Source organism: Vigna unguiculata, chromosome 7, assembly GCF_004118075.2.
Source record: "Vigna unguiculata cultivar IT97K-499-35 chromosome 7, ASM411807v1, whole genome shotgun sequence".
Taxonomy (NCBI): Eukaryota; Viridiplantae; Streptophyta; class Magnoliopsida; order Fabales; family Fabaceae; genus Vigna; species Vigna unguiculata.
Genome location: NC_040285.1, coordinates 27725138 through 27750200, shown reverse-complemented (window position 1 = coordinate 27750200; position 25063 = coordinate 27725138). Strand labels below are relative to the sequence as shown.

The 25063-nt window shown below is 31.3% G+C and overlaps 2 protein-coding genes across 3 annotated transcripts; one reads left to right on the top strand and one right to left on the bottom strand.

The window, feature by feature from the left end:
- Positions 1-355: 355 nt before the first annotated feature.
- Positions 356-3761, top strand: LOC114190389 (coiled-coil domain-containing protein 12). Its single transcript, XM_028079247.1, has 4 exons — positions 356-697; positions 777-900; positions 1003-1117; positions 3350-3761. Exons 1-4 carry the CDS (start codon positions 552-554, stop codon positions 3409-3411), a joined length of 447 nt encoding a protein of 148 aa, XP_027935048.1. The 5' UTR covers positions 356-551; the 3' UTR covers positions 3412-3761.
- An 817-nt stretch (positions 3762-4578) lies between these two features.
- LOC114190388 lies at positions 4579-13393 on the bottom strand. 2 transcript variants are annotated; one of them, XM_028079246.1, is made up of 13 exons: positions 13024-13393; positions 12106-12164; positions 11368-11714; positions 11211-11285; positions 11068-11126; positions 10796-10931; positions 9933-10029; positions 9764-9830; positions 7150-7248; positions 6477-6566; positions 6040-6194; positions 5321-5422; positions 4579-5192 (listed from the first exon to the last, which is right to left on the bottom strand). In XM_028079246.1, the coding sequence occupies exons 3-13, from the start codon at positions 11618-11620 to the stop codon at positions 5048-5050; spliced, it is 1278 nt and encodes a 425-aa protein (XP_027935047.1). In that variant the 5' UTR covers positions 11621-11714; positions 12106-12164; positions 13024-13393; the 3' UTR covers positions 4579-5047. The 2 variants fall into 2 exon arrangements, with proteins under 2 accessions (XP_027935047.1, XP_027935046.1); XM_028079245.1 differs by having other exon boundaries at positions 11368-11639; positions 13024-13392.
- Between the last annotated feature and the right edge of the window lie 11670 nt (positions 13394-25063).

Genomic DNA, 25063 nt, shown 5'->3' with positions numbered 1-25063 from the left:
TATTTATCCCCAAATATCTAATTATCATACATGTAACACACCCTGATACAAACCACATGTAACACACCCTAATACAAACTATGCCACTTGTACAATGTTCCGTTAATTATTTAAACGGCGTTACAGAAAACGACCAAATAAAATACGAATTACGAGAATGAGGAACCATTATAAACATTGAATGATGATCATTTTAAACATTCTGTCAAGATGATGACCATCCGCAACAAACAAAATGAGAACCAAAAAGGTATTTAAGCATTTATTTATATTATTAATTATAGGTTCAAAATATAATTTCTTTATTACATTCTTTTAAATTATAAAATAAAATACCGATATAAAGAAAAAACGGAGACAGGTGAATTGAACAGTAGGCACTGGGTAGGAGATTGGCGATTGCATTTGAAGTTGTTGATGTTGTGAGTGTGGAGAAAGATTAGGGTTTTGTGTACAGAGTAGAAGAAGAATTAGGGTTTGTGTATACGCAAATACACAGAGAGAGAGAGAGAGAGAGAGAGATTGTAGAAGAAATTTTGATTGAGGAAAAAATGGGTAGTGAAGAGGATTCGATCGAGCAAAGCGTTGCTTCCCGTCGCGAGAGACTCCTAGCTCTCAGAGCCGCTCAGGAGTTGTCCAGTGTTCCCGAACCAAAGGACAACGACGATGCTGAAGAAGAAGAAGATCAACAACAAGAGTGAGTATATGTCCACCTTCGATGCTTCTCTTTCTCTGATACACAAAAAACACTTACGGTTCTTGAAATTGCGTTGCAGAATGAAGTTTCGTAACTACGTTCCTCATGACAAGAACCTTCAGGAAGGGAAGCTTGCCCCGGCGGTGCTCCCAAAGTTCGAAGACCCTGTCGATGTGCCTCCACCCGAACCTCAGGCTCAGGAGGTACTACTCTATTGCGTACTCCGTTGGTTAATCCGTCATTATTTTTCTTTGTCTCTTCGTTTTGTAATATGTATTTTTTTTTTGCACAAAAAAAAAAATTAGGATCCGTTTCTGAATATTGCTCCGAAGAAACCTAACTGGGACCTGCGGAGAGATGTGCAGAAGAAGCTTGATAAGCTGGAGAAGCGAACTCAGAAGGCTCTCTATCAACTCATGGGTACGTTTACGCATGCCCTTATTCCCTAATTGTGTTGTCCGGTGATAGATATCTACTGTGTGGTGAATGGTTATGGGTACTTTCCCTTAGTTTTGTTAATTTTCTATGACACCTTGTTTCATGACTTGAATCTTCATGCAATCTGAAAATACTGTCCGATGGTTTTCCTTGCAAACTACTGATTAATGCTGGAAAAGTATGCTATCTGTCCCTGGTGTTTGCTTTTGGTTTCCTTGTTTCTTTTATTTGTGTCTTCACTTTTGCCCAAAATGCTAAATTCCTGTTGAAAGATTAAACAAATTGTTTGTGATGATATTTGAATCATAGTGCTGTAAAACAAAATGGTGTTTATTTTGTTTTCTTTCCGTCAATTTTTTCTTTTTTTGTATCGAAGGCGCTGCTTCATTTAGGAAAGCATTTTTAGTTCACTGCTGCTGGCTACTTTTTACTTCGCTCCTGTGGGTTGATATTTAGAAAAATGGTGGATCGGTTGGTGAGCATTATGATAAGAGATTATTTCGGTCTCCTAAACTTGCTAAAGGTTATGGAAGGGAATGACAGAAGGAAGAATAGAAATACAATTGATGTCTTTCTCTTTTCCAAATAGGAAGACCCAAATGTTTGTCTGGCAAGTTCTTGCCACTTGTGTGTTATGTAGGCAATTTATGCTAGTCAATGAAATAGAGTTAGTGTTTAGGACAAGGTGATATTTTTGCTAGCTACAAGGTTTTACTAAAAACAAATAGAAGTTTTGGAAGTAGGACCGAAAACTAAACATTTGTTGAGGCTAACTTAAAAGACTGAAATGGAAGTGCATTCTGTCTCGATTAATTATATTTGGATCTTTATTTCCTTAACATTTGTTGAAAATAAGTAGGACTAGCTCGTGTTTAAACTGAGGTTATCAAATCACAATTCAAATTGTATGTAAATCAATCACCATTTGATTTTTGAATTGTGGTTGTTTGACTAAAGTAGCACTGCTTTAAAAACATTTTACCAAAAAATATCAAAAAACAAAATATATGATCAAATAGGTTGATGGTACGACAAGCAAGTTGTCATTCCATGTAGCAAGGAGCCAAGTAGAATAGCACCTTCGATGAGAATGCAACAATGACACATGCATGTATTTGTTTAATGGTACATAATATTATTAATGCACTCTTATATAATAAAATAATCTTCTCTCTTGAGAGTGAGATACGCACCCAAATTAACCAGCAGATAAATGAATGACAACTCAATCAGGTGCAAATACAACGATAATATTGTATTTTGTGTGACCTGACCTTCTCAATCCCGTTCTCAAACCGGGGCCCTTCCAGTGTGTTCCATTTTATTAGCGTGCATCGGCCAGCCCGTTGACCCCAACCTGGTACTAACCCCTATTACCTATTGATTTTTACTAATTTCCCCATAGCTCATTTTTTCGATTTTTAAAAGAAGAATATATAGCTGACCCAATCAGGTCATTGCTGAACCCAAATTATATTAGGTTGGCTCAGTTCTGTTTGGATTCATTTTACCCCAAACTCAATCGGAAAGAATGGCAAACAACCAACTAGGAGACATCGAGTGATTGCCTGCAGAAAATTGATAACAAAGCCAAATAATGGGGCCTTCGTTGTGCTCCTTCAATCTCTTCTAACAACTTAAACTTGAATTTTTACTTTCTGAAAGAATCATGTTGAGTCGAGCAATTCATATCAACGATATAGAATCACGTCAACTCATGCACGTATTGCATGATTGAAAATCGTTTGTGACTTATCAAATGATATGAAATTATGAATTATTTGCTTGCTAAATCGTATCACATCATGCAATTTGAATCACAAACGTTAAGAATCTATTAACTTTAACCTAAAGAATAAAATTAATACATTAAAAACTAAAAGAAATCTTATTCCACTAGGTGAAGTTAGGTTGGATACATAGATCACATGAGACACGGTCACAGGATGCCATCTAGGTACTATGTGAATCTAGTATATGTGACTACTAAAATTAGTTTTATGAATTGCAAATCTTATAGGGTCTTTCGTTTACGCTGGCCATAAGTATGCAAATAATTTATCCATATTCTATTTAGTTGAATAAGAGAACTGCTCTTAATTTTTCTATCGTCTGTGTTAGTTTTATTCTGTAAATACTACGTCATCTGAATTACTTGTGTAGTCTTGTGCCTTCTAATGAATCTGGAGTCACTACAATGCTTTTTTTGAACAGTGGAACAAGAGAAGCAAAAGCAATTGACTGAAGGAGATGATACAAATGGCACAGCAGAGTAGATTGCATTTTGTTACGGCAGCTGAAAGATATTGAAGCAATATGTTGAGAACTTCTCTCCCATTTAACCTTCTTATTAACACATAAAGAATAGGAATCTAACAGATTTAGAAGTGTATCGTGAATTTCGTACCATTCAGTTCTCTTTCGATGAACAAGTATGAGTATATTAGATCTGTTTCTAGAGGTGAAAAGTCCCTGGATTCTGATAGTTGTATCATTTAGTTTATATACATAACACTACTCGAATATGGGAGATTTAATTTATTTTCCTCTTTTATGTTCCCTGGCCATTGTGGAAATAGGGATTGTTGATCTTTTGGGCAATAATATCCGAACCTCAAGTGAATTATGTTCAGCATTGACGATTGTTTTTTTTTAAATTTCCTTTTCTAACAAATATTTGCCCAAATAACCCCAAGCTTAATATTTTTTTTATTCCTAGATGATTCAATGTTTTTGTCTATTTATATTTAACTCTCCGTATATTTCTTTAAAAAGATTAGGTCTACATATTTTTAGAAAAAACTCATTTTGTCCTTGTTATTGGATAATGAAGAGTGAATTATTCATTGTCATTTTAAAACACAAAGGCCATTAAAGGAAAATAAATAGAAAAAAAAACATTGAATCATTATTATGATTATAGGAACAGAAATGCTATTATATATATATATATATATATATATATATATATATATATATATATATATATATATATATATATAACCTTATTCGGTCAGTGAGAAGTCTACAAACAATACACGGTACATTGGATTAAACGGCAATTTTTATTTTATTTTTTCTGAAAGTGGCAACATCTTCAAAGGTATAGGCCAAACTCAGTGAGTATTTTTGAAGGCGATAAAAAATAGTATAGTTTTCTTAGCATCAGATGGTGTCCAAGAAAATAACGTTTCATTTAAGAAAATTACGTGACAAAGTGAGTTACAACTTACAAGGTAGAATTAAATCTATAAAGGTTCAGCTTCGAAATTGATATATTTCTATTCTTATTTCATTAATTTTAATTTTTTTAAAAATAATACTGATCAAAATAACGCATCTACATGGAGGGCTTGATAGACATGCCACACCAATGTTTGATAAAATGTCAAGTTCATATTGTTAAATTGTCAAGAATGCTACTAACATATCTAGATAACCTGTTAACACAGACATAAATTCCCTTGCATTGAAAATTCTTTCGAATTTTAACACAAGCAACCATATTTTCTCTGCAATGCACAAGTCTATACACACAATCAGTTGTACAACTTTGTTTGACAAATGGAGGATTTGACAGATTTGACGCAGAACCAAAACAGTAATGTCCATAATTATTTGACAAGGAAACCCTTTCTTTTCCTAAAGTAAACAATTTACATTAAACGCAACTTGAAGCTCTATTTCCACTTGCAGGCCTTCTTTTTTCAAATATTGTGGAGGAGGGAATCAATTTATGGAGAAAAAAACGAGGGAAAAGGTTGACACAGTCAGAAATAGTTAATTTTCAACTATTGACAAAGCATTGGAAAATCACCCTTCTGAGCTTGGAGTTGATGTGCATCCTTTTTTCTGATAAGCTGGCATCTGAGATCTGCAAATTTATATGGTTTAATCAATTTTCATTTGTGATCATCCATTGAGAAGATCTGTGGCACCACTTTGTCCCCCTTTCACATTTTCTGTTCTCCAAGAGGAATCCACCTGAGGAAGTTGATACTCATCTGGTTTTAAAGCCAAGGCAAAATCAGGCAATGTTGGTGCTGTTTCCATGATTCTGTAATAAACATTGACACAAAAACGCATGATTTTATCAGTCATCTACTTCACTTTGCATTAGTCAAAAATCATTACCAACTATGAAATTCCATTTATGCAACAATTTACTGATGCACTAAAGTTTACCTCTCATAGGTATACAGATCACGGTTTACTCGCACCTTGCTTGAAGTATCCTTAGGAATTTTCTCGAAAAGATATTTCATTGTCCCCCAAAGTGGTGGATTTCTGCACCATGACTGCCAGTTAGATGGACCATGAAAAATAATACTACAGCCAAAAATGATTTTCTCTTTTAACAGAACTTCCAAATAACGCATCGTTGTCATTACATGAAGATTTTATTAAAAAAAAATGGAAATACCACACCAAATCCAAGATAAAATTACATCACACTTTGAAAACTACTTTGAACTTCATATACCAGGAAAAAGGCAAAATTTTCAGCACATTAAAAACTTTATCATTAATCAATCCTCTCACATCCGAAAAAAGTCTTTAATTTTTAGAAGTTTTTACTTTAGAGGATTTAGTATTAGTCTTCTTCGGCCTACTCTTCTTAGGTTTTCTTGTAGTTTGAAAGATGGATGAATCAGCACCCTGGCATGACATCTCAATGATTAGGTTCAGCTCGTAGACAACTTGACGATTGATGATGTGGAATTTGAACACTCATTCAAAAAAATGGGATAAACATGGTTAAGGATGGTAACACTTTATATATTAGACACGTGACTTGTGATTTAAACATCGACTAAAAATTAGTATAACTCTTTTTTCTGAAGATAACATAACATAACAGCATAAAAACAAATCAGTTTGTTTAAGGGAATATTATGAATAACCTTGATAATGGTGGTGCTGCATGAAATGTTTCACACAGCTTCTTACTTTCTTTGAAATACTCATCAGCAGCTTGTAAAGCAGCTACGGCCATTCCATGCGATTTCTCCGTGTTTCCCTCATCAAGAATCAATCCATGATAATAATATGCTGCAGCCTATAAATCATTACAATATACATATGAATATTGTTCCTAAATTGTGCATGAGCATGCTAAAATCAAAAGAAACACCATATATTAAAAGTAGCTGAGCCGTTCAAGGTCTCATTAAGTAAGATTAAGAGCATAAAATATAAGAATAAATCAAATAGCTTCAACTGCATTTATGAGCACAAGGCAGTCAGTAACCACAAAATTCCACTCTAGTTGTACTACTATAAAGAAATTCATAAGAATTAAATAGGAAGATACAAATAACTGTGGATAAAAAACACAAACCTTTGCCTCAACATACTTCCATTTAACAAAGAGACGATGTTTTTCACCCCAACCATTTGCTAGTGGAAGGTTCATAATATTATCTTGAGCCTGCAAAATGAAAAGTGTGAATAAAGTTATGTATGCTGGTAATGATCACATATGCATACTCATACTGGGTATATAGAATTAAAGCAAAGATTTGTCTAAGGGAAAAAATGCTATTGTTTCAGAACGAAGAGAAACATGTTGGAGATCCCATCAGAAATTGGGTATGGAACAGAGAGAATAAAAGATAAATTGAGAATGAACAGTTGCAGGTTAGTTACTTGGCTTTGAAATTCTTTTGGAAAGAAACCAACAAATCTATCAACAGAACAGAAATCATGCAAGAGAACGTACACAATGCAAAACCAGAAAAGGACAACGATATTCAGTCATTTGAATTGATTAAGATTTGTAGAGTTAAAAGAACTTTAATTTATATAGAAAAGGTCACATGCTCAAGTACAAGTTCTAGCATTCTTTACACACCTTATACCCCACCATGGAAAAAAGGAAAAAGAAATTTGTATTAAATGTTCAAAAATAAAATGCACCAGCAATAAAATGACGGTTACCATAACTCCATTAGATATGTCAATGAATATTTGAAATGCATTAATTAGAACAATTGAAAACTTTGCATTTGTACCTGCTGCCAATATTTCACCATCTCACATGCAAGTCTACGCTTCACTGCGAGAGTAGCTTTGGTACTATCAATTGCCATTCCAAGTTGAATATCTACACCCTATTAAAACATAAAAATAAACAAGTATACCCAAAATAGATGTGAGATAAAATGGGTGGGAAAGGTATCTAAATCTATATATTGAACCCCTTCTCCAGTCTTCTATGCAGTGTTGTTAATGTTTTACATGGCATTACCCCCGGTAGCAGAGTCATATATACTCAACTACGGTTTTGAATTACACAAATTCTTAAATGGAAAAATGCATCTATAGATCTATAAATTTTAATCTAATATGCTAATTAATACAAAACCCAAAGCAATTTACACAATGAATTCAATTGAAATGATAGCAACCCTCATGGATTTACACAATGATTGTAATCACAAATCACAATGTCCCCCTTTTTGTCCCTTGTTAGCTTTAAATTTCACCCTCAATTCATAAAATTTTTATTTTATAATTTATATATCAATGGACCTAAGAGTTGACTTGAAATTTGAGGTAAATACTAAAATGACAAACATTTCTTTCTCAAGAACTTACCACTAGACTAAAAACTATAGTTTATAGTCACACAATAAGAACATAGTGACTTGAACACCATTATTTAATTAAGATTTGGTTTACCTGACCTCCACCACAAAACAATTCATACATCCTGTAACAATATCCCCCTCAACAATTACACCGCTAAAAATCAAACTTTTTTATTGTGACTTGCCTCACCTAACCCTACCATGGGACAATTGATGCAACACACAACAACTAAAAGTTTACTCCTTTATTTTCACCTTTGCCAATTCATTCTCCTAGATTATGGCAACAAAGGCATGAACTAATATACTTAAAAGTCAAACACATGGTTCTCAGATTCAATTACTCAACATAAGAACTTTGACTATTACTCGTCTACAAGCTTAAAATGAAAAAATTTCTATTACTAGCCTTACTATGAGCAAATTTATACATATCCACTTTCAATATTTCTATAAACATTTGTGAAATCTGCTGGACCAAAAACTTTTGAATGGCCCACCTAATGTGGAAGATTAAATTGAAGAATGGTAACAGATTTTAAGTGGAAAAAGCATCTGTAAAGCACAGAATTTTTACTTGAATCTCGATTTGAATGGTGCTCACAGTGTTGGGCAAATGTGCCTTGCTCTAAGCAAGAGCAGATTATCTTGGGCCCATAACCCCTTTTTCTCTGATTACAATGGCAGTTTTATCTTCATAAAAGAAAAGAATAGAAGAATATAGGAAGCATAAAACTAGTCGTATAATATTTGGTCATTAATTCTACTATGTTCTCATTGCATCATCTAATACAACAAGGTTGTTTGTCTTTGTATTCTCTTTACATCAACCATAACAATTCCCGTGACACGCCACTAAAAGCATCATTCACTAAAAGAAAAACTCAAGCATTGTAGCATTGTTATTAAGTCATGCAGTCTAGCAAACTTTAACACAAAGCAAATGATTTGAGCAATTTTATGATACATGACAGCATTATGAAAATAGTAAACATTTATGTACTCTCACCCAATAGCCGAAGCTTCTTGGTTAGTTGGTTTAAAATAAGATATTTGTTGACAATCCCATATTGACTACAGATATACAACTGGATGCAAATTTCACCCTACAAGTCACTTGTGAGATTCAGTTAGGCCGAAAACCCACACTTTATAAGATTCAGTTATGTCATATCACGACACCTGATATTACCCACCCATGTTCAATCCTCGGTGTGACAAAGAGTTTTGTGAGATTAAGTTAAACCTAAAACTCACACTTCCCAAGAATATATAAGGCCTATCCCACCCATGATGATGGTGCACTCACATATGTTAAGTCTAGCAAACTTCACACCTCATAAGTCAAGTTTATGACGTCAAGAATGTGTTAATTCCTTACTTAAGCAAGCTTTGGTGGTTAAGTCAAGCATAGTCCATTCTTAAGGCCAAATTAGTTTATGGGGAAGTATCAAAGTCTTAGTTTGTGACTAAGTAGTCTAGAGTTTGACCAGACATTCCCATATTCTTCTAAATATAAAGCAAATTTCAGTACAAGGTGGACTAGAGTAAGAGATGTAAAAAGTATGAAAAACATTAATGAGTCTCCTTCAAAAAACTTAAACATTTTAAGTAATGGATTTGTAATTTAATATTAGAGCCTATTTGATGTTAGGCTACCATCAAATATCCACTCTTGAAAACTCCACATCCCAAATGTCCAACTTTGTGCATAATGGGAATGTATTAAGATTCCACACCGTCCCAGAAAATGCCCAAAAGACAAAGGATCTTTTATAATGACTTGGACAAACCTTTCTTCTGAGCTATATTTGGGATCGAGTTAGGCCTGGTCCATTTCCGATTTTAAAAGCAAATATATAAATAACTTTGCAAAGCTAATTCCATTAATCATTTCCAGAAAATGCAACATAACTTCGCAAAAGAATGATGGATAAGAAGTTTGGCTCCATAAATATTTATAACATACAAGAAACATCGGTTAATGTAATGGTTATCAATTCATAATTCTTTTACAAGGCAAAAAATATAATACCTGCCCCAATGCTTGCAAACAAAGTGCACGGAGAACTCCTTCTGCAAGGTCTACTGGTAAATTTCTCCTAAAATCAAATTAACAGTGAGAAGAGTGATAAAAAAAATAAAAATGAAGATAGATTACAAAAAACTGTTCAGTCAACTGATTGTATTGCATGTGTACAAACCTGAGCTCGGCAGGCAACTGTGGAAAAACATGCCTTACAGCGCAATCAAGATACCCAGCTGCCTTTAAGAAGATATCAACAGAAGCTCGTCTGCTTTCTGTTAGTAAACAACCAAAAGTTCATACTTCCAAAAGTAATGATATACATAAAGGTAATATGAAGCAGAATCATTAGAAACAGAGTGTTGCAGCACATAAGACAATTAAAAAATTTGTTTCCATTTAATCAGCTACCACAATATATAACCAACATGTGAAAAAAGTTACAGGAAATTTTGTACTATTCTGTCAATAAGATGATGAAATTTCCATGCCAAATTATAATAACTGGACATGAACACGAAGAACTGCAATGAATTATTTGAGTCTAAATTCTCTACTGAATTTTTAGGTGTTGTTCTTTGCTGAGTACTAAAAATACATTATGTTGATACTTTAAATATCTTTTTAATATATTTTAAATTTTCAAAATCAATAACCTATTAACCATTAAGATATTTTAAAGACACATAGAGGAACAACACAAAAACTCAACAGAGAATCCAAATTCGAATTATTTACTGCATAGGCAATGAAAAAACAAGACTGAACAAAGAATGAAATAGAGAATTATCTTTCTTCAAACTTCAAATAGAAACTGATAAGTACACACTAGTCAATAGAGACTACAGATTCCATATAACCACAAAATCACAAACAAAGCAGAAACATGATTAACTGAAAACCACAAGATATTAAACAGGTGTTTCCGATTGGAATTATTTTTATCCAATGTATTTTGGTTGTTTGATGTAAAAACAATAAGATTACCAGCCAAGTTACAAGGAATATGTCGACATGTGCAAAGAAAATCTCAATACTCACCTTCTGATACTTTAGGCTGATGACCATCAGTGGACATTCTGGGAAGAAGTAATAAATTGGCCTGTGATAATGATAGTGTAGCCATCAAGTGCAAAACTGACAACACTTCATACCAGGCATTTGACATGGCTGTTTCCTGGAAAAATGCAGTTGCATCAACAAACAAACAAAAAATGGAGCAGATAGAAAATTATCAGCATTATATTGTATACAGATACAGATAAACACACAAATCAAAGCAGAAACACATGAACTAAAAACGTAGGAATTACCTCTGCATCATCCTCTTGATTCACCCAAGCAAATTGTATTTTGTATTGTAAATGGCTTCCTGCACAATAAAGATAAGCTATTAATCAGAACAAGTTGTGGAGAGAACATTCATCAAGTATGAATAGGCTAAAACATGTTTTACCATTTTCGACTAATCCTAAAAGTACTGGCAAGTAGTCTTCAAGAGCCTGCTGAAGATCAGCCAGTGTTGAACCTCCTGAGTATGAAATTGTGTGATGCATCATTAAATTTGAGCTACTCATTCACTATAAAAATGATTCATCCTTGCTAGTACTAACCATGTTGGGTGGCACTTTTCCTTTTTGTTCTCGTAATTGTAGGCCCTTCTTGACCAGCCATTACGACTATACGAGTTCTAAGCGCAGACAAGCGTTCCACTATATTCTTGGACAAGTAATCACCAAGTGACTGGGCAAAATCAACAGGTTTAGGAATTCTTAGACCGGGAACATACACAGAAACCTCCCCGATACTCCCTGGTCTTCTTCTATTTCCACTAGAATCCTTTGGAGTGGAGACGAAGCAGCCCATATCCTGAGTACTAGACCAGCTGATACAAGGAAGACACAGTGAATCACCACCAAAAATTTAGTGTCTCTGTGCACACAACGAGTTTCTATTGTCTCTGACATTAAGACACACAGAGATACAAGTATCACAGTCTCAGATATATTCTAGAAACAAAGATGACTATTCATCAATGAAAGTTCAAAAAGCTTAGACAAAACTCAAAACTTAGAGGTAAACTAACAGTAAAAAGCCACTAACATGAGTAATTAAATGTCAACCAACAAAGAAGTGGTAGTAGGTTACTCACGAGCGGCAATACATTTTAAGTTGTACCGGATCTCTCCAATATTATTTTAAAACTGACATGTACTTTATTTGACAGCATTCAGTTTTTTTATTAGGCCATTTCAGCAGCATTAATGATTCTCGTTTCTTTATTTATTTTCCTCATTCCATAATCTTAAACTCGTAATTAAAAATAAGCACAAAGGATTTATCCAACTAACCTTGTCGTTTGCCCTGGCAGTTCACTCTTCACTGGTCAGGTCAAAAGTTCTGCTATTCTCTGTTCCAAAAATTCACAGGGCCAAACGTGAGGCTGAGGAAAAAAATACAGACATAAAAGCAACTAGATCACAAGAACGGCCTGAGACATGACAAGTGTGGTCCGTGCCAATTCTCGATTGGGATGACAAGGGAAAGGTTTCAAAAGATTGCAATAGGCATGTATAGTGAATTGGTGATAGTAAAACTAAAGGTAACACTCTCCCCGTGCACCCCGTTACACCAACAACACAAACCCAACATAAGCAACAACCCGCATGAGAAATTCCTCAGGGTAAATAAACTTCAAGGAAAAGGTTTCGGCTCATGAAATTGGAGGAGATAGCAGGAGAAAAGTTAGCAAAAAATGAGAATCATGACTTGTGAGTAAAGTGTTCCCAAAGAAATCCAAACAAGCTACAATTGCAGAAACGCAAAGGAACATTGACATTTTTTATATCTCTTTCTTGCACTAATCGATGTCCTGTCACAGCTTCACACCACTGTCACTAAAGCCACCGGTAAATCAGGAAAACAGTAATGAGAAAAATAAAAGCTCCAGAGATCGAAACCGAAGGTTGAAATTCGAAACTTTTTTAAACTAACGAGAAAAATGCACCATTGTGTTAATGAAAATCACACAAAACCTTGGTTTCAGAATTTGTATTAACACCACACCTACCCCCCACCCCAAAAAAAAACTTCGTCCGAATTCATTCCAACACATAAGTTGAACTGATTTTCCAACATGATACAGTAATCCCCGACCCAGAAAAAAGCACTTGTTTCAACAAACTCCCCACCTCTATTCATCATTTCAGAAGAAAAAAAGATCCACCTTGATATCTTATTCAAAATCGCATGCTGCTGATGAGTCTTACCATGAACAACTACAGTGGCATGAATTCGGCAAAGCAGAGTGACACACCCAATTGCAATCCAATTGAGAATCAAAGGAACCCTAAAAAAGCAGAGAACTTTAGAGGTGCCCAGAAGCAGAAATTAAACTTGAAAAGAATGTGATCCTTAGCGATTCCTTCAGAGAGACGAACAGAGACAAAGACAGATACAGAGACAGAGACAGAGTCTTCTTCTGAGAACAAAATTACAAATATATTTTAATTATTGTGGAACATTGGGATATTGCTTGTTTTTATTCATGCATACCAATAACATAATAAGAATATGATATATGTGTGTCTGTACGACACTGCCTACAATGTTGTAAGTTGTAAGCAGCCACAACTAGAAAATGGTATTAGCATTAACATTACAATTAGCATTAGGTGGCTTTATATATTATGCTTAATTACTGAGATTAATATATTACTTCCAATTGCGTTTAAATGGCGCACATTTTTCAAAACCACTCTTTTCCAAGCATCGTTGATTCTCAGTTCTACTTTGTGCTGTGCCAAGCTGGTTTTACTCCTTCCTTTTTTTCTTCCCCTTTTTTTTTTCTATTGTACCTACCTTTTTATATTAGCGTGTGTCTTAAGATTTAAACTGAAAGACGAAAATGATTAGAATAAAATAAAATAGTTATATGATTTTTTTAAATTATAAAATACTTTTATATTTTTAAATAATAAATTGTTTGATTTTGTCCTGAATGAGTGGCAGGTGACCACACTGGCAATTCCTACAGTATACACACAAAGGGATTGATTGCTTGCCGTCTCAGTCTTTTTTCTTTTTTCCCTTCTAGAAATAAATATTAAATATTAAATAATTAATATAAAAATTACAAGTGGGTATTACATAGGAAGATTAGGTCTGCAGAAATTTGAACTGCATGCAAGTGTGAGGTCATCACAAAACAAAGAGCAACCCTCGTTTATTTCCAATACCCAATTTGTTTATTTTTTTTCATTTTTTCAACATGGCTTGCTATTTTCTTCTCCAATGGTATTATTAAGTTAAACTATAAACTTGTGATAATTCTGATATAATTTGCGAAAATTAGTTTGTAAAATTTTGTTAAAGTTTCTGAATTGTACCATGTTTTAGATGGTTCAAATTCAATGGTTTGAGATTGTTTCATTATTCAAGTATATGTGGTTTTATTATTATGTCTCTCTTTAAAGTATGTATATAGTTTGTGTTCTTTAGATATTAATTTTCTCTTCTAAAGAGTTCATTTATGTGATTTTTATAACTAATGAAAGTATTGTTCACTTTTCTGCTCAATTAGGTTAAACTTGACCCTCGGAAGTGAGTTACATATACTATATAAGTATGACCTTTATTGATAGTTTTATTTACTTAAGATTTTTAAGTTTAATTGTACAACAGAATATTAGTAGTTGAGGAAAAGTTTATGGAAAAAGAGATTCGTTATTGTAATTTTAATTCCCATTGTGAATTTATATCATAAATTGAAGTTTGTTCGTATTTTAATTGAACTATTTTAATTTTAATTTGTGTGTAAATCCTTATGTATTTCTTCCTTCATTTTTTTTAGAATTTGTCTATTGTCGTCTGTGGCAGGCAGTGTGAAGTGTGTTTCTTTGAACTATTCCACAATGTTGATTCTTATGTTTAATTTTTATGAATAAAATAATAAAATTAACCAGTTTGGTGTTTGAAATAAATGGTAAAATAATTTTAAATTTGAGTGGTCAAATTTTTAACTGGCATGTATTATGAAAAACTGAAATTAAAAAAGTTGACACTGGGCAATCCACATTAATAAATTAACACGTGAATCATTTCCAAATTGTTAGATTCAAAATTACGATGATGAATGCTGAAGCTTTAAGCCATAGCAAGTCCCGTTAATCCTTAAATACGGTTTCAATTTGAGTTTATAAATGTTTTTCCAGAAATAAATAAATATTATAGTACTTTCTTCTACTCCAAAATTTGTCGTCCTTATTTTAAGAATTAAATTATAAATTTAACTTAATTTTATAAAATTAGTTCTAGAATAATATTTATTTGTACATTATAATTTAATTTTATTTTTAGTTGATGTATGATGTATAATATAAATTTTTACACTAAAATATATATATTTTGAGTATCAAATTAAAAATTAATAAACAGTTTGATAGTAAACTGATAATAAGTGACATGATAAGTTTAATAACTAAATTTTATACATATTATCATCTGAATTTAAACGATCTTTCATAAGTCACTTATATTATAATGTTCGTACTATAATTAGTTTTCTACTTATATACAATAATTTGAATTTATTTTTAATAAATATGAGATTTTCAAAATATATATATATATATATATATATATATATTATATTCACTGAATTATAAAAAAATGTTGAATAATGATATCAAAATTGTCAAGGTTATAAAAAATTGTTTGAAGTTATATAAAGATCTGTGAAAACAACGTATTAATTCAAAAGATTAGATTCTCCTCGAAGAACTAAACTTGAATTGTTCTATATAAATAATTTTTATATATAAGTCACCGTTAAAAAAAAACATTTTTCATAGATAAGAAAAGTTAAAGATTGAATAACAACTTAATTGTCACATAAATAACATTTGAATGGCATGTCCAGTTTACAATTTTTTAATTTTAATACTCTTGTCACTCACATGTAAAAACACGCAATAAACATGATAATTAATAAAGAATACATACATAATAAAGTGTTTTATTTATAATATTTTAATAGGTATTTGATGAAAATAGATTACTTATGTTCATATTAGTATTATTTATCCCATTTAAGTATAGTAATTTTATTTAGATGAATATTTTGAGATGATCTAGTTTTATGCAGTACATGTTTTTTCTCGAGCCTTTTTTTCGCTTAATAAAGTATTTCCCTTCTTTTTGGCTTACGTATTTAGTTTTGGAATATATACAATTAGGAATAACAACGGGTGGGGCAGGGACGAATTTCACTATTTCATATTCATTTTCATAGAAAAAATTTATTTTCATCTCCAAATCTAGTGGGTATCAAACTTTTTTCCCATCCACATCTTCACCAGGTAATGGGTATAATCTGGTACCCATACTCATACCAGTTTTTTTATTACTTCAATATTAATTTTAATTAATTTTTATAAAATAATAAAAAATTACGGTAAAGGAAACATAATATTATCAAATATAGGAAGATAGTTGTTTCTTTGATATCAAATACTTTGAAATAAATTATAATTGTTTACATTTTATATTAGAATACCAAATAAAATTTCATGAAAACCAAAACATTTATTAAATTTGCAAACTGCAAAAACCTAGTTGATACAATTTAAAAATATTTAAAAGATATATATAAAAAGAAAACAAATATTCAAATTAAAAATATTTTAAATGTTTGTTTACTTCAATTTTTAAAATTTTAATGAATATTTTTTTTATACACTAATGAAAGTTATAATACATCACTTGATTAAAATGACGCAAAGAACAAATAATAAACATAATAATAAAATTTTGACATAAATCTTATACCTTTTGAACTTCAATGTATGTTGGATGGTGGTAAAAAAAAATTCATGACAATTACATTAAATTTTTAAATTATACTAAATAAACGTTATTTATATAATTATAGTGAAAAATTACAGTATGATTGATAATGAGTTAGAAAATAAAAATAATTAGATAAAATATATCGAAATAATATTGTACATGATTAAAATAAACAACAAATAAAAATATTAAAATTTTAACAAATGTGTGTCTTAAAAACAATTTTAGAAATTATCGAAAGAAATCACACAAAGAAAAACAAATATATAAGTAAGGGTATGATAAGATCAAAAATACCTTAGAGATCTAAAAAAACTTTTTAAATATCCATATATACTCAATGGTTAAGAAATAACAAAAATTGTTTTAGCGAAACAAAAGTTCTTCAAATGAAACAAAAACTAATAACAATAAGTAAAGAATTTTTTTTATATATATTACCTAGTAAATGAAATGTTTATGTTATTGAACACTTAAATTGAGAGTATTAAACATTTTTATGTGAAAGGAAAATATACAATATATAAAAATATTAAAAAATAATAAAAATATTCAAATGTGACACATAAAATTTTTTTAATTGACATACATCATTTTAATATAATTACATAAAGGTTACGATAAAATGAAAAATATATTGGAGATGCGAATGAGTTTAATGATAAACCAAATAATTAGAAGAAATAAAAAATAGAATATATATATATATATATATATATATATATATATGGTTACTTAATTAATTATGAATATTTTAATAATTTAAATGGAGATGGAAATATGTTGGGGACATGTATTATAGCGGGGATATGTACATTCCCATACCTAATTGAAAAAGTTAGAGATTTTCCATACTCATACACATACACAGTCAATGTGAGAATTATCCGTTAAAATAGAGACGGATTCGGACAATACCTACAAAAACAGGTTTATTTACCATTTAGGTACAATTAATCTTCTTTTATGAACGTTGGTACCTCAGCATCACTTTTAGACATATTATCATTTGAGAAAAAAAAATTCCAATTCTGTACTAAGGCTGAAATATTTCCAATTTTATATATATATATATATATATATATATATATATATATATATATATATAATCTTTTACAGGTGAATTTGTAAAGTAAAAAATATCCATTTTAAATTGAAATCAATTAAGAATAAAAAATATTTTCACAAAACGCACTTTTAGTTTCTGACGTAGTACAACATCACATCAGTCCTTAATTAAGCTTAATGTTCATTGATTTGTATTTTTGGGTAAACCTTGTTTCCTTTTCTCGACCAATATTTTAACTAATTTAGATAGATGTTGGCCTTTTCAAATTATAAAAAATCTAGTTTAAATCATTTCAACCCGTATTAAATTTGGACAGATAAAAAACTAAACTAAACTAAACTCAGGTATTAATCCATTTAAACGGTAGCTATCAGAATACATCAGAATAATCGTCGAGTCCGTCAGCGTCGTCCTGTATGTTCGGATCGTCAGGCCCGTCCGAGTCGTCGGACTTGTCTAGGTCATTCGGACCGTCGGTGTCATTGGGTTCGTCTGGATCGTCGGGCCCGACAATTTGAAAGGGCCCGTTCGGGTCGTCGGGCTCGTCCGAGTCATTGGGTCCGTCCCGGTCGTTGGGCCCGTCCCAGTCGCTAGGCTCGTCTGGGTCGTTAGGCCCATCCAAGTTATCGAGCTCGTCTGGATCGTCGGGCCCATCTGGGTCATCGGACCTGTTTGGGTCATCGAACCCGTTTGGATCGTCAAGCCCGTCCGGGTCGTATAGAATGTGAGGTCGAGTGAGAAGAATTTCAAATTCCACCTATTTTGAGGGTATTTGAATTTCTACCAATTTAGCTAGTTGAAATCTTTCAAAAAAGTGCTTACATTTGAAATGTTTTTTAATTTTTCTATCCAAACAAAATATTTCATTACAAAGAAATCTAAATTCTTCAAAAAAATGAATTACTTCATTAAAATACTCTATCCAAACACACTCTAAGATAATTTGTACAATACTCTAATCTAGTTATTCCTACAACAAGACTCAAATTGATCTATAATTATAAGTCCATATATTTTTTAATTAAGTGAGTCATTCTGTTTAAACAATTAACCTATGATAGGATTTGATTGAATTTAATTTTTTTAGTTTATTAATAAGTGAATCAGGTTAAATTTATTTCCTAAATAACCAATTCGTAAATGATTGGGCGAATAACCCGTTTTAATTGTTCTATTAATTGTTGTATGCTTAACCAGTAATATAAAAATAACAAGAATCTTAGCGATACACTATATTTTGTTTTTAGAAAAGCAAGATAAAAGACATAAAACATTATTGTTAAGAAGTAGATCGGTTGTTTTGGTCGGATTATAGATCCTTGAGAAGATGAAAGAGTGTGAAGTTATAATTAGTAATGTGGTGTACCTGGCTATTTCCTTTTATGTTAGATGACGTGCCTTGATAGAAATGACATTGTGGATTTCCTTATATGTGATGATCCAATGAACAATGACGATAACTCTTAACAAGAATCCTGTAACTTTTTGCAACCACCACCCAAGCACTTACACTTTGGTGCAAGTTACATGTATCTTCTCACTTCATCAATAGTGATTCACTAAGATACCAACTGAAAATGCATGTATGAATCAAAATTGAAAAAGGGAATAAAGAAATCAGTGAGGGATGTAGGTGAATGTAGAGTTTCCCAAACCACACTTATTTGCGTCTTTCTTCCTAACTTTCCCTTTTATCATTCTTGCAATGTCATCCGTCAAACAATTTCATTAGTACATTTATATCATTGTTTATGTTAAGAAATATTTATATTTCGTGTTCCAACTTCCGAATGGTGAGAAAGGATATCAAAAAAATTTGTACTTAAGGGTATCTGCGGATAAAATTCGCAACAAATAGGAAATAGATATTCAAAATGGATATCTGCGGTAACAGGTACGGACATTTTTTATACCCGCTTGTTAACGGGGCGGATACGGATATTATAGTATCCATACTCGTGGATACTCATACCCGCTATACTCTAATTTAAATTAAAAAATATATATTAAAACATTAACACATTGATTTTGAATTGGTTATTTTTTTTATCGACTGATTTTAAATAAATCTACATTTATTTGTAAATTGTTATTCTACATGATTTAAATGAGTCATTTTCACTTTATTTGAAATTTATAAATGTTATGTATTGTATTTTTATTTGAATTATGATTATAATTTATTATTAAATATTAAATTTTTCTTTTGTAAATACCTACGGATACCCGTAGATACCCGTGGATATTAAAAAATATGAAAATATGCGGATACCCGCATAACGAATACTTGCACAAATATAGATACTACGAGGTGAATATTTATCTAGCGGATAGGGTACGAGAGAACTATTACCTGTGTCCTACCCGTCCCGTTGACATCCATAATTGTGAAAAAAGAAAACCCGAGAAAAATATTTATATATATCATTCAAGTATGCTATTTTTTACATAATATTACATGTTATATATATTTTTTATTTAGTATGGATTAAGAAAATAATAAAATTAAAATATTTTTTGTGTATTATTTTATGTTTTCCTTTTTTAATTCTTAATAAATGTTTAGATTTTCGACTTTTAAAATATCAAATTATTTCTTTAGAAAAATATGATTGTGGGTTTAATTTCAATCTAATTACGTATATTTAAATTAGATTTACATCTTACTAACTTATAACACCAATATCGTATGAAACATGAAAGATTATAATAAAAATTTATTCTAAAAAATATTTGTAGAAAATATGTGATAGTTTTAAATTATTTTAGATCTAAAGCAATTTTTCAAAAGATACTAATTTTAAAATTGAGATTTCAGTTTAATCATTTAGATTTAAATTTATGTTTTTTAAATATGATTCTGATTTATTTATTTTTTTAATTTAGATTAAATTTGAATCGGAATTTTAAAATTTCAATTCACGCTCACCGTAATAACTGTAGTTTACTTTATGCAATATTTTGGATAAATATTTACTTATATAATTAATTTATACTAAATAAATATTTTTAAATTATAATTTTATTTATATTTCTGATAAATAATTTGTGATATAAATAAAAAATGTTAGTAATTCATTAGCATTTTCTATATTAGTACATAATTTTCCGTGTATGTGTAGATATTGTATAAGAAAGTATACTGTAGCGAACTTTTAAAGCATGCATAACTGTCTGTGTAGATTAGGTTCTTAATAATAACAAAAGAAAAGAAAAATGTTGGAGTTAATTTTAGTAAGTGAAAAAGAAACAGAAACACGTTCAGATTTGTGTTTGTTTTTGGTTACAGGATAGTTATTATGTTGGAAGACAGAAAATAACGTGGTCTTGTGACGAGAATCCATGGAGTGGGAGCCAAATATTTGCTTTTGAAATGTAATTTTTGGTCGATCTTCAAACATTGTTCTTATTCGAAGGGTGAAGAGTGATTGAAGTTGATGTATATAATAATATAACAAGATATAAGATTGTTGTGTTGCTGTTTCGTCACCGACTAATCATGTACCATCGCCGTCCAAGAATGCAAAATGTTCCACGTGACCACCGTGACGTCACCGTAGCCCCTCGTGATGTCATCACGGCGCCGTAACCGTAGCCGGTGGCGACCACCACACACCACGACCAAGGTTTGAATTTGGAACCAGTGTCTGCGCGACGCGTGGATGAGAGAGACAGTTGTTAAGGTAACGAGTGAATGGTGGGAATCTCTGACACGTACGTAAAAGGGAACCATTGATTTAAAAGTGAAAAAGGATCTAACGGTTTAAAATTTAGGGAGACTGAGCAGCTAACTAACTCGTAAGTTCTTCGGTTTATAATAGTTTTCGTTGAAGGGCCGGCCCAATGGACTTTAATAACTTATCCCATGCCCACTTTTATGCAGCAGGGTGAAGGAAATTTTTTCCTGCACCCCCCTCTTTTTCTTTCTGCTGCAGTAAAGGAGAGAATTATAGTCTCGTTGTATTGGGATGGAGTGCAAATAGTAATAATGGAATCCAAAAAAAAAAGAGCCTCAAATGCTTAAAACAGTAACGTAGAATTAAACTGAAATTCTAAGGTCAAAACTCTGAACCCAACAACCATTCACGTCATTCATCACTCACATAAGTTCAATAACTTATTTAATATTTTTCTTTTAAGAATGTAAAAAGTATTTATAGGATGATAAATAGGAAAAACACAGGATTTCCAACACATTATTATGGTTAATGTTACTAGGTTTTTGTGGTGGGAAAGTTAGATATGGTGAATCTGACAGGTTGGAATCGCCGCCACTGGTTTTCTACGAAGCCTACTCCTATAAGGTACAGTGTATTCAATTATTTGTGGGCATTTTGGGTCTACTGTTTGATGTTGAGTGAATGGTAGCGTCACATGCGTTCTTGGTGATGTGAGAAGTGCGTTTAGAAAAATGTTGATATTGTTGGTTGATGAAGGATACATGGGGAATTGTGGAATTTTGAAGAGAAAAAGATGCAGAGGTAGGGCCATAGCATACGTTATAAGTAGTGAGGGTTGGCATGATGGGAATGTGGACAGTGGGTACTGCTTCTCCTAGTATCACAGACATATATACCTGCGCCATGTGATTGGTCACATACAAAAATTACGAAGCATGTGAAGTTTTGTGGGATGTACCCTATTCCATGGCCCATACACCAACACAATCACTCTCCACACTTCTAACAGGGCCTCCAAACAACAAAATTTTTTCTCTACCAATCCTTCTTCTCATCTTCATTATCTTTTTTTTTTCTTGTCCTTCTCGTCTTCTTGTATACTAACACTTTACTAATACTTGTTCAAGCAAGAGTTCTTTCAAGGTAAGTGTATTCCGTTAAGAATAACGACAGTACGAGTCGATGGTTAGTTTTGGTGACTGGCTCATACAAATAGTGTTTCTGTATCGAAAGTGTTTCTAGCAAAGGTTCTAGGTAAGTGTGTCACGTTAAGAAAAACGACAGTATAAGAAATGATACTCGAAGCGTTTTCCCAGTGCACGGAGCCCCAACGAGGAAGGTGTTAGTGGTTTATCATTGGGTCAATAATGCTAATCCCTCTTTTTGTGCTACTCCTACTCCTAGGGCGGGAAGAAGATAAGAAAACGCGAAGCGTTCTATTGGTTTCCCAACTTGTTGCTTCTAAAGGCTGTCCTCTCTCGGCTGGATATTGGTCCAGCCTACTACTTAGGATCCCGTATCCAGCAACCCAATCTAAAAAAAGGGAAAAAAAAGGCCTTGTCTAGGTTGGAGCTATGAAGCTTACCCTCATATTATGAAAAGGCCTTTCCTTCACGGACTTACTTAGTGCTTGTGCTAAGGTTTGAACTCGACCCGCTAACGAGCCCCTTAATGTTGTATCTTTCCAGTAAACCTCCTCCTTCGAAAAACCCAACAGCAACATGAGAAAATTAAGATAATGGATATAAACACACCTTATCAATTCTAACCATGCGAGATTCATCTTGAACCCTCACATATGTGATAGTAACAGTACAACAAAAATGTTTAATTTATGACCAATTTGAGTGACAAAAAATAATTAATTATTATAGTGACTAATTTATATATTAATTTATAAACTAAAAAAATATTGGTAACTAAAATAATTTATAGATTGGTCATTATAGTGAATTGATTTCTAATTGTCACTAATATTATCTACCAAAAAATTGATCTCTAAATTTGTATCTCAATTGGTTATTAATGGAGCAAATTTAGTGACTAATTTTTTTTTAACTAATGTTAGTGATATATATTTAAAAACCAATTTATTATAATGAACAATTTAAAAACTATTTTAGTTGTCAATAATTTATAATTTACAAATTACTATTTAAATTGATCACTACAATGTCTAAATAATTTTTATTCCCAAAATTGGTCATCAATTAAATATTTTGTTTTAATATAATGTTCCATTTAAGATTATTTTGTAACGATATCGAAAGTAATTTTACTTTAACGGATTTATTTTAATATTGTTTGCAATCATTATTAAAATAACTTTGTTAGATTTTATACAAAATTTACAATTAAATATTTATTTATAGATACTACACTAAGCAATAATAACTTATTTCTCCTCTAATATATTAAAATCCATATTTCAAAAGTGAAATTTAACTTGTTCTTAGAAAAGTTTTTAATTTTATTAATTGTCAGAAAAGGTACACAAAATTTGGTAAGTTGAAAATAAATACTAATGACAAAGTTTTACATAATTGTTGATACATAAAAGTGCAGATTTAAATCACCTAATACTTTTAAATACAAAAAGAGTATTAATAGCACACACACGTTATCTCTGGTTATTATTTTCATTAATTGTACACCAATTAGTCAACTTTAAACGATACATAAATATTTTATAATAATAATTTTCAATAAATATAAATTTAAAAATATTTTTCAAGAGTCACTAAAATAAATTATATTAATTCGAAACGAAACAAACATATAAATTTACTTTACTTTAACAAGCCTTGTACATTGCGATTGATTAATGCAAATTCATTTCAAGTACTTTTTCTTTCTTTCACCGATCAAAAATCACGTGCACCAAAGGTTTTCATTTCCACTTAACAATTCGAATGATTTCTTAAAGAATTACGAAAAATAAAAAAAAATTATTCAAACAACATTCCAAATAATTTATAATAAAAGAATTACGAAAAAAATAAAAAAATTATAAAAAGTTATCGTTGATTCCAATTCCACATTTTCATGGACGCATCCTACCATGTCTGAATTGGGCAGAGATGACGTGTTAGTGTTGACCAGTAGGTTTTGAGTGTACCAAAGTTCCACATTCTCTTAATTTCGCAGATTTTCAATTAAAGATTTTTAATTTAAATTTAGGTTAAAATCACAATATATATACACACATAAATATGTATATATTTTGTACAACGTTTAAGTCTAAAATATAAGATTTGACATAAAAGACTTAACTTAATTGGTCTTGAGAAACTACTAATCTACTGTTAAGATTGTGTTGGTAATAAAAAATGAGTAACCTATACCAGGTTATGGATATAGACATATTTAGCATCATTTAATTAGAATAAACAAAAAAAATCAGAGAAAGTAACAAAATCGTATATTATGGACGTTGATTGATTCTGGAATAGGACAATGGAGGCTAATGAAGCATATAGTTGAAAAATATGGTTATGATTAGTGCATTTTGTTTAGTTAATTATTTAAAGTGAATAAATAAAAATTGGAATAATAATAGTAATTAAAAATGTTAAAGTGGGAAAAGGTTTGAAAAAAAAGAAAAAATGATGATGAAAATGTAGAGAGTGGGAAAGACGGTCCTTTTGGGTAGCACCAAAGTCAATTAACATCATCATTCCTTCCCACCTAATGCATACAAAACCTACCCAC

Coding starts and splice junctions, on each gene's coding strand:
- LOC114190389 (XM_028079247.1), top strand. CDS start 552: ATGGGTAGTGAAGAGGATTCGATCGAGCAAAGCGTTGCTTCCCGTCGC. Junction 698..776: donor GAAGAAGATCAACAACAAGA/GTGAGTATATGT, acceptor ATTGCGTTGCAG/AATGAAGTTTCGTAACTACG. Junction 1,118..3,349: donor GGCTCTCTATCAACTCATGG/GTACGTTTACGC, acceptor TTTTTTGAACAG/TGGAACAAGAGAAGCAAAAG.
- LOC114190388 (XM_028079246.1), bottom strand. CDS start 11,620: ATGGGCTGCTTCGTCTCCACTCCAAAGGATTCTAGTGGAAATAGAAGA. Junction 11,127..11,210: donor TTTAGGATTAGTCGAAAATG/GTAAAACATGTT, acceptor TTTATTGTGCAG/GAAGCCATTTACAATACAAA. Junction 7,249..9,763: donor GTTTGCAAGCATTGGGGCAG/GTATTATATTTT, acceptor ATGTTTTAATAG/GGTGTAGATATTCAACTTGG.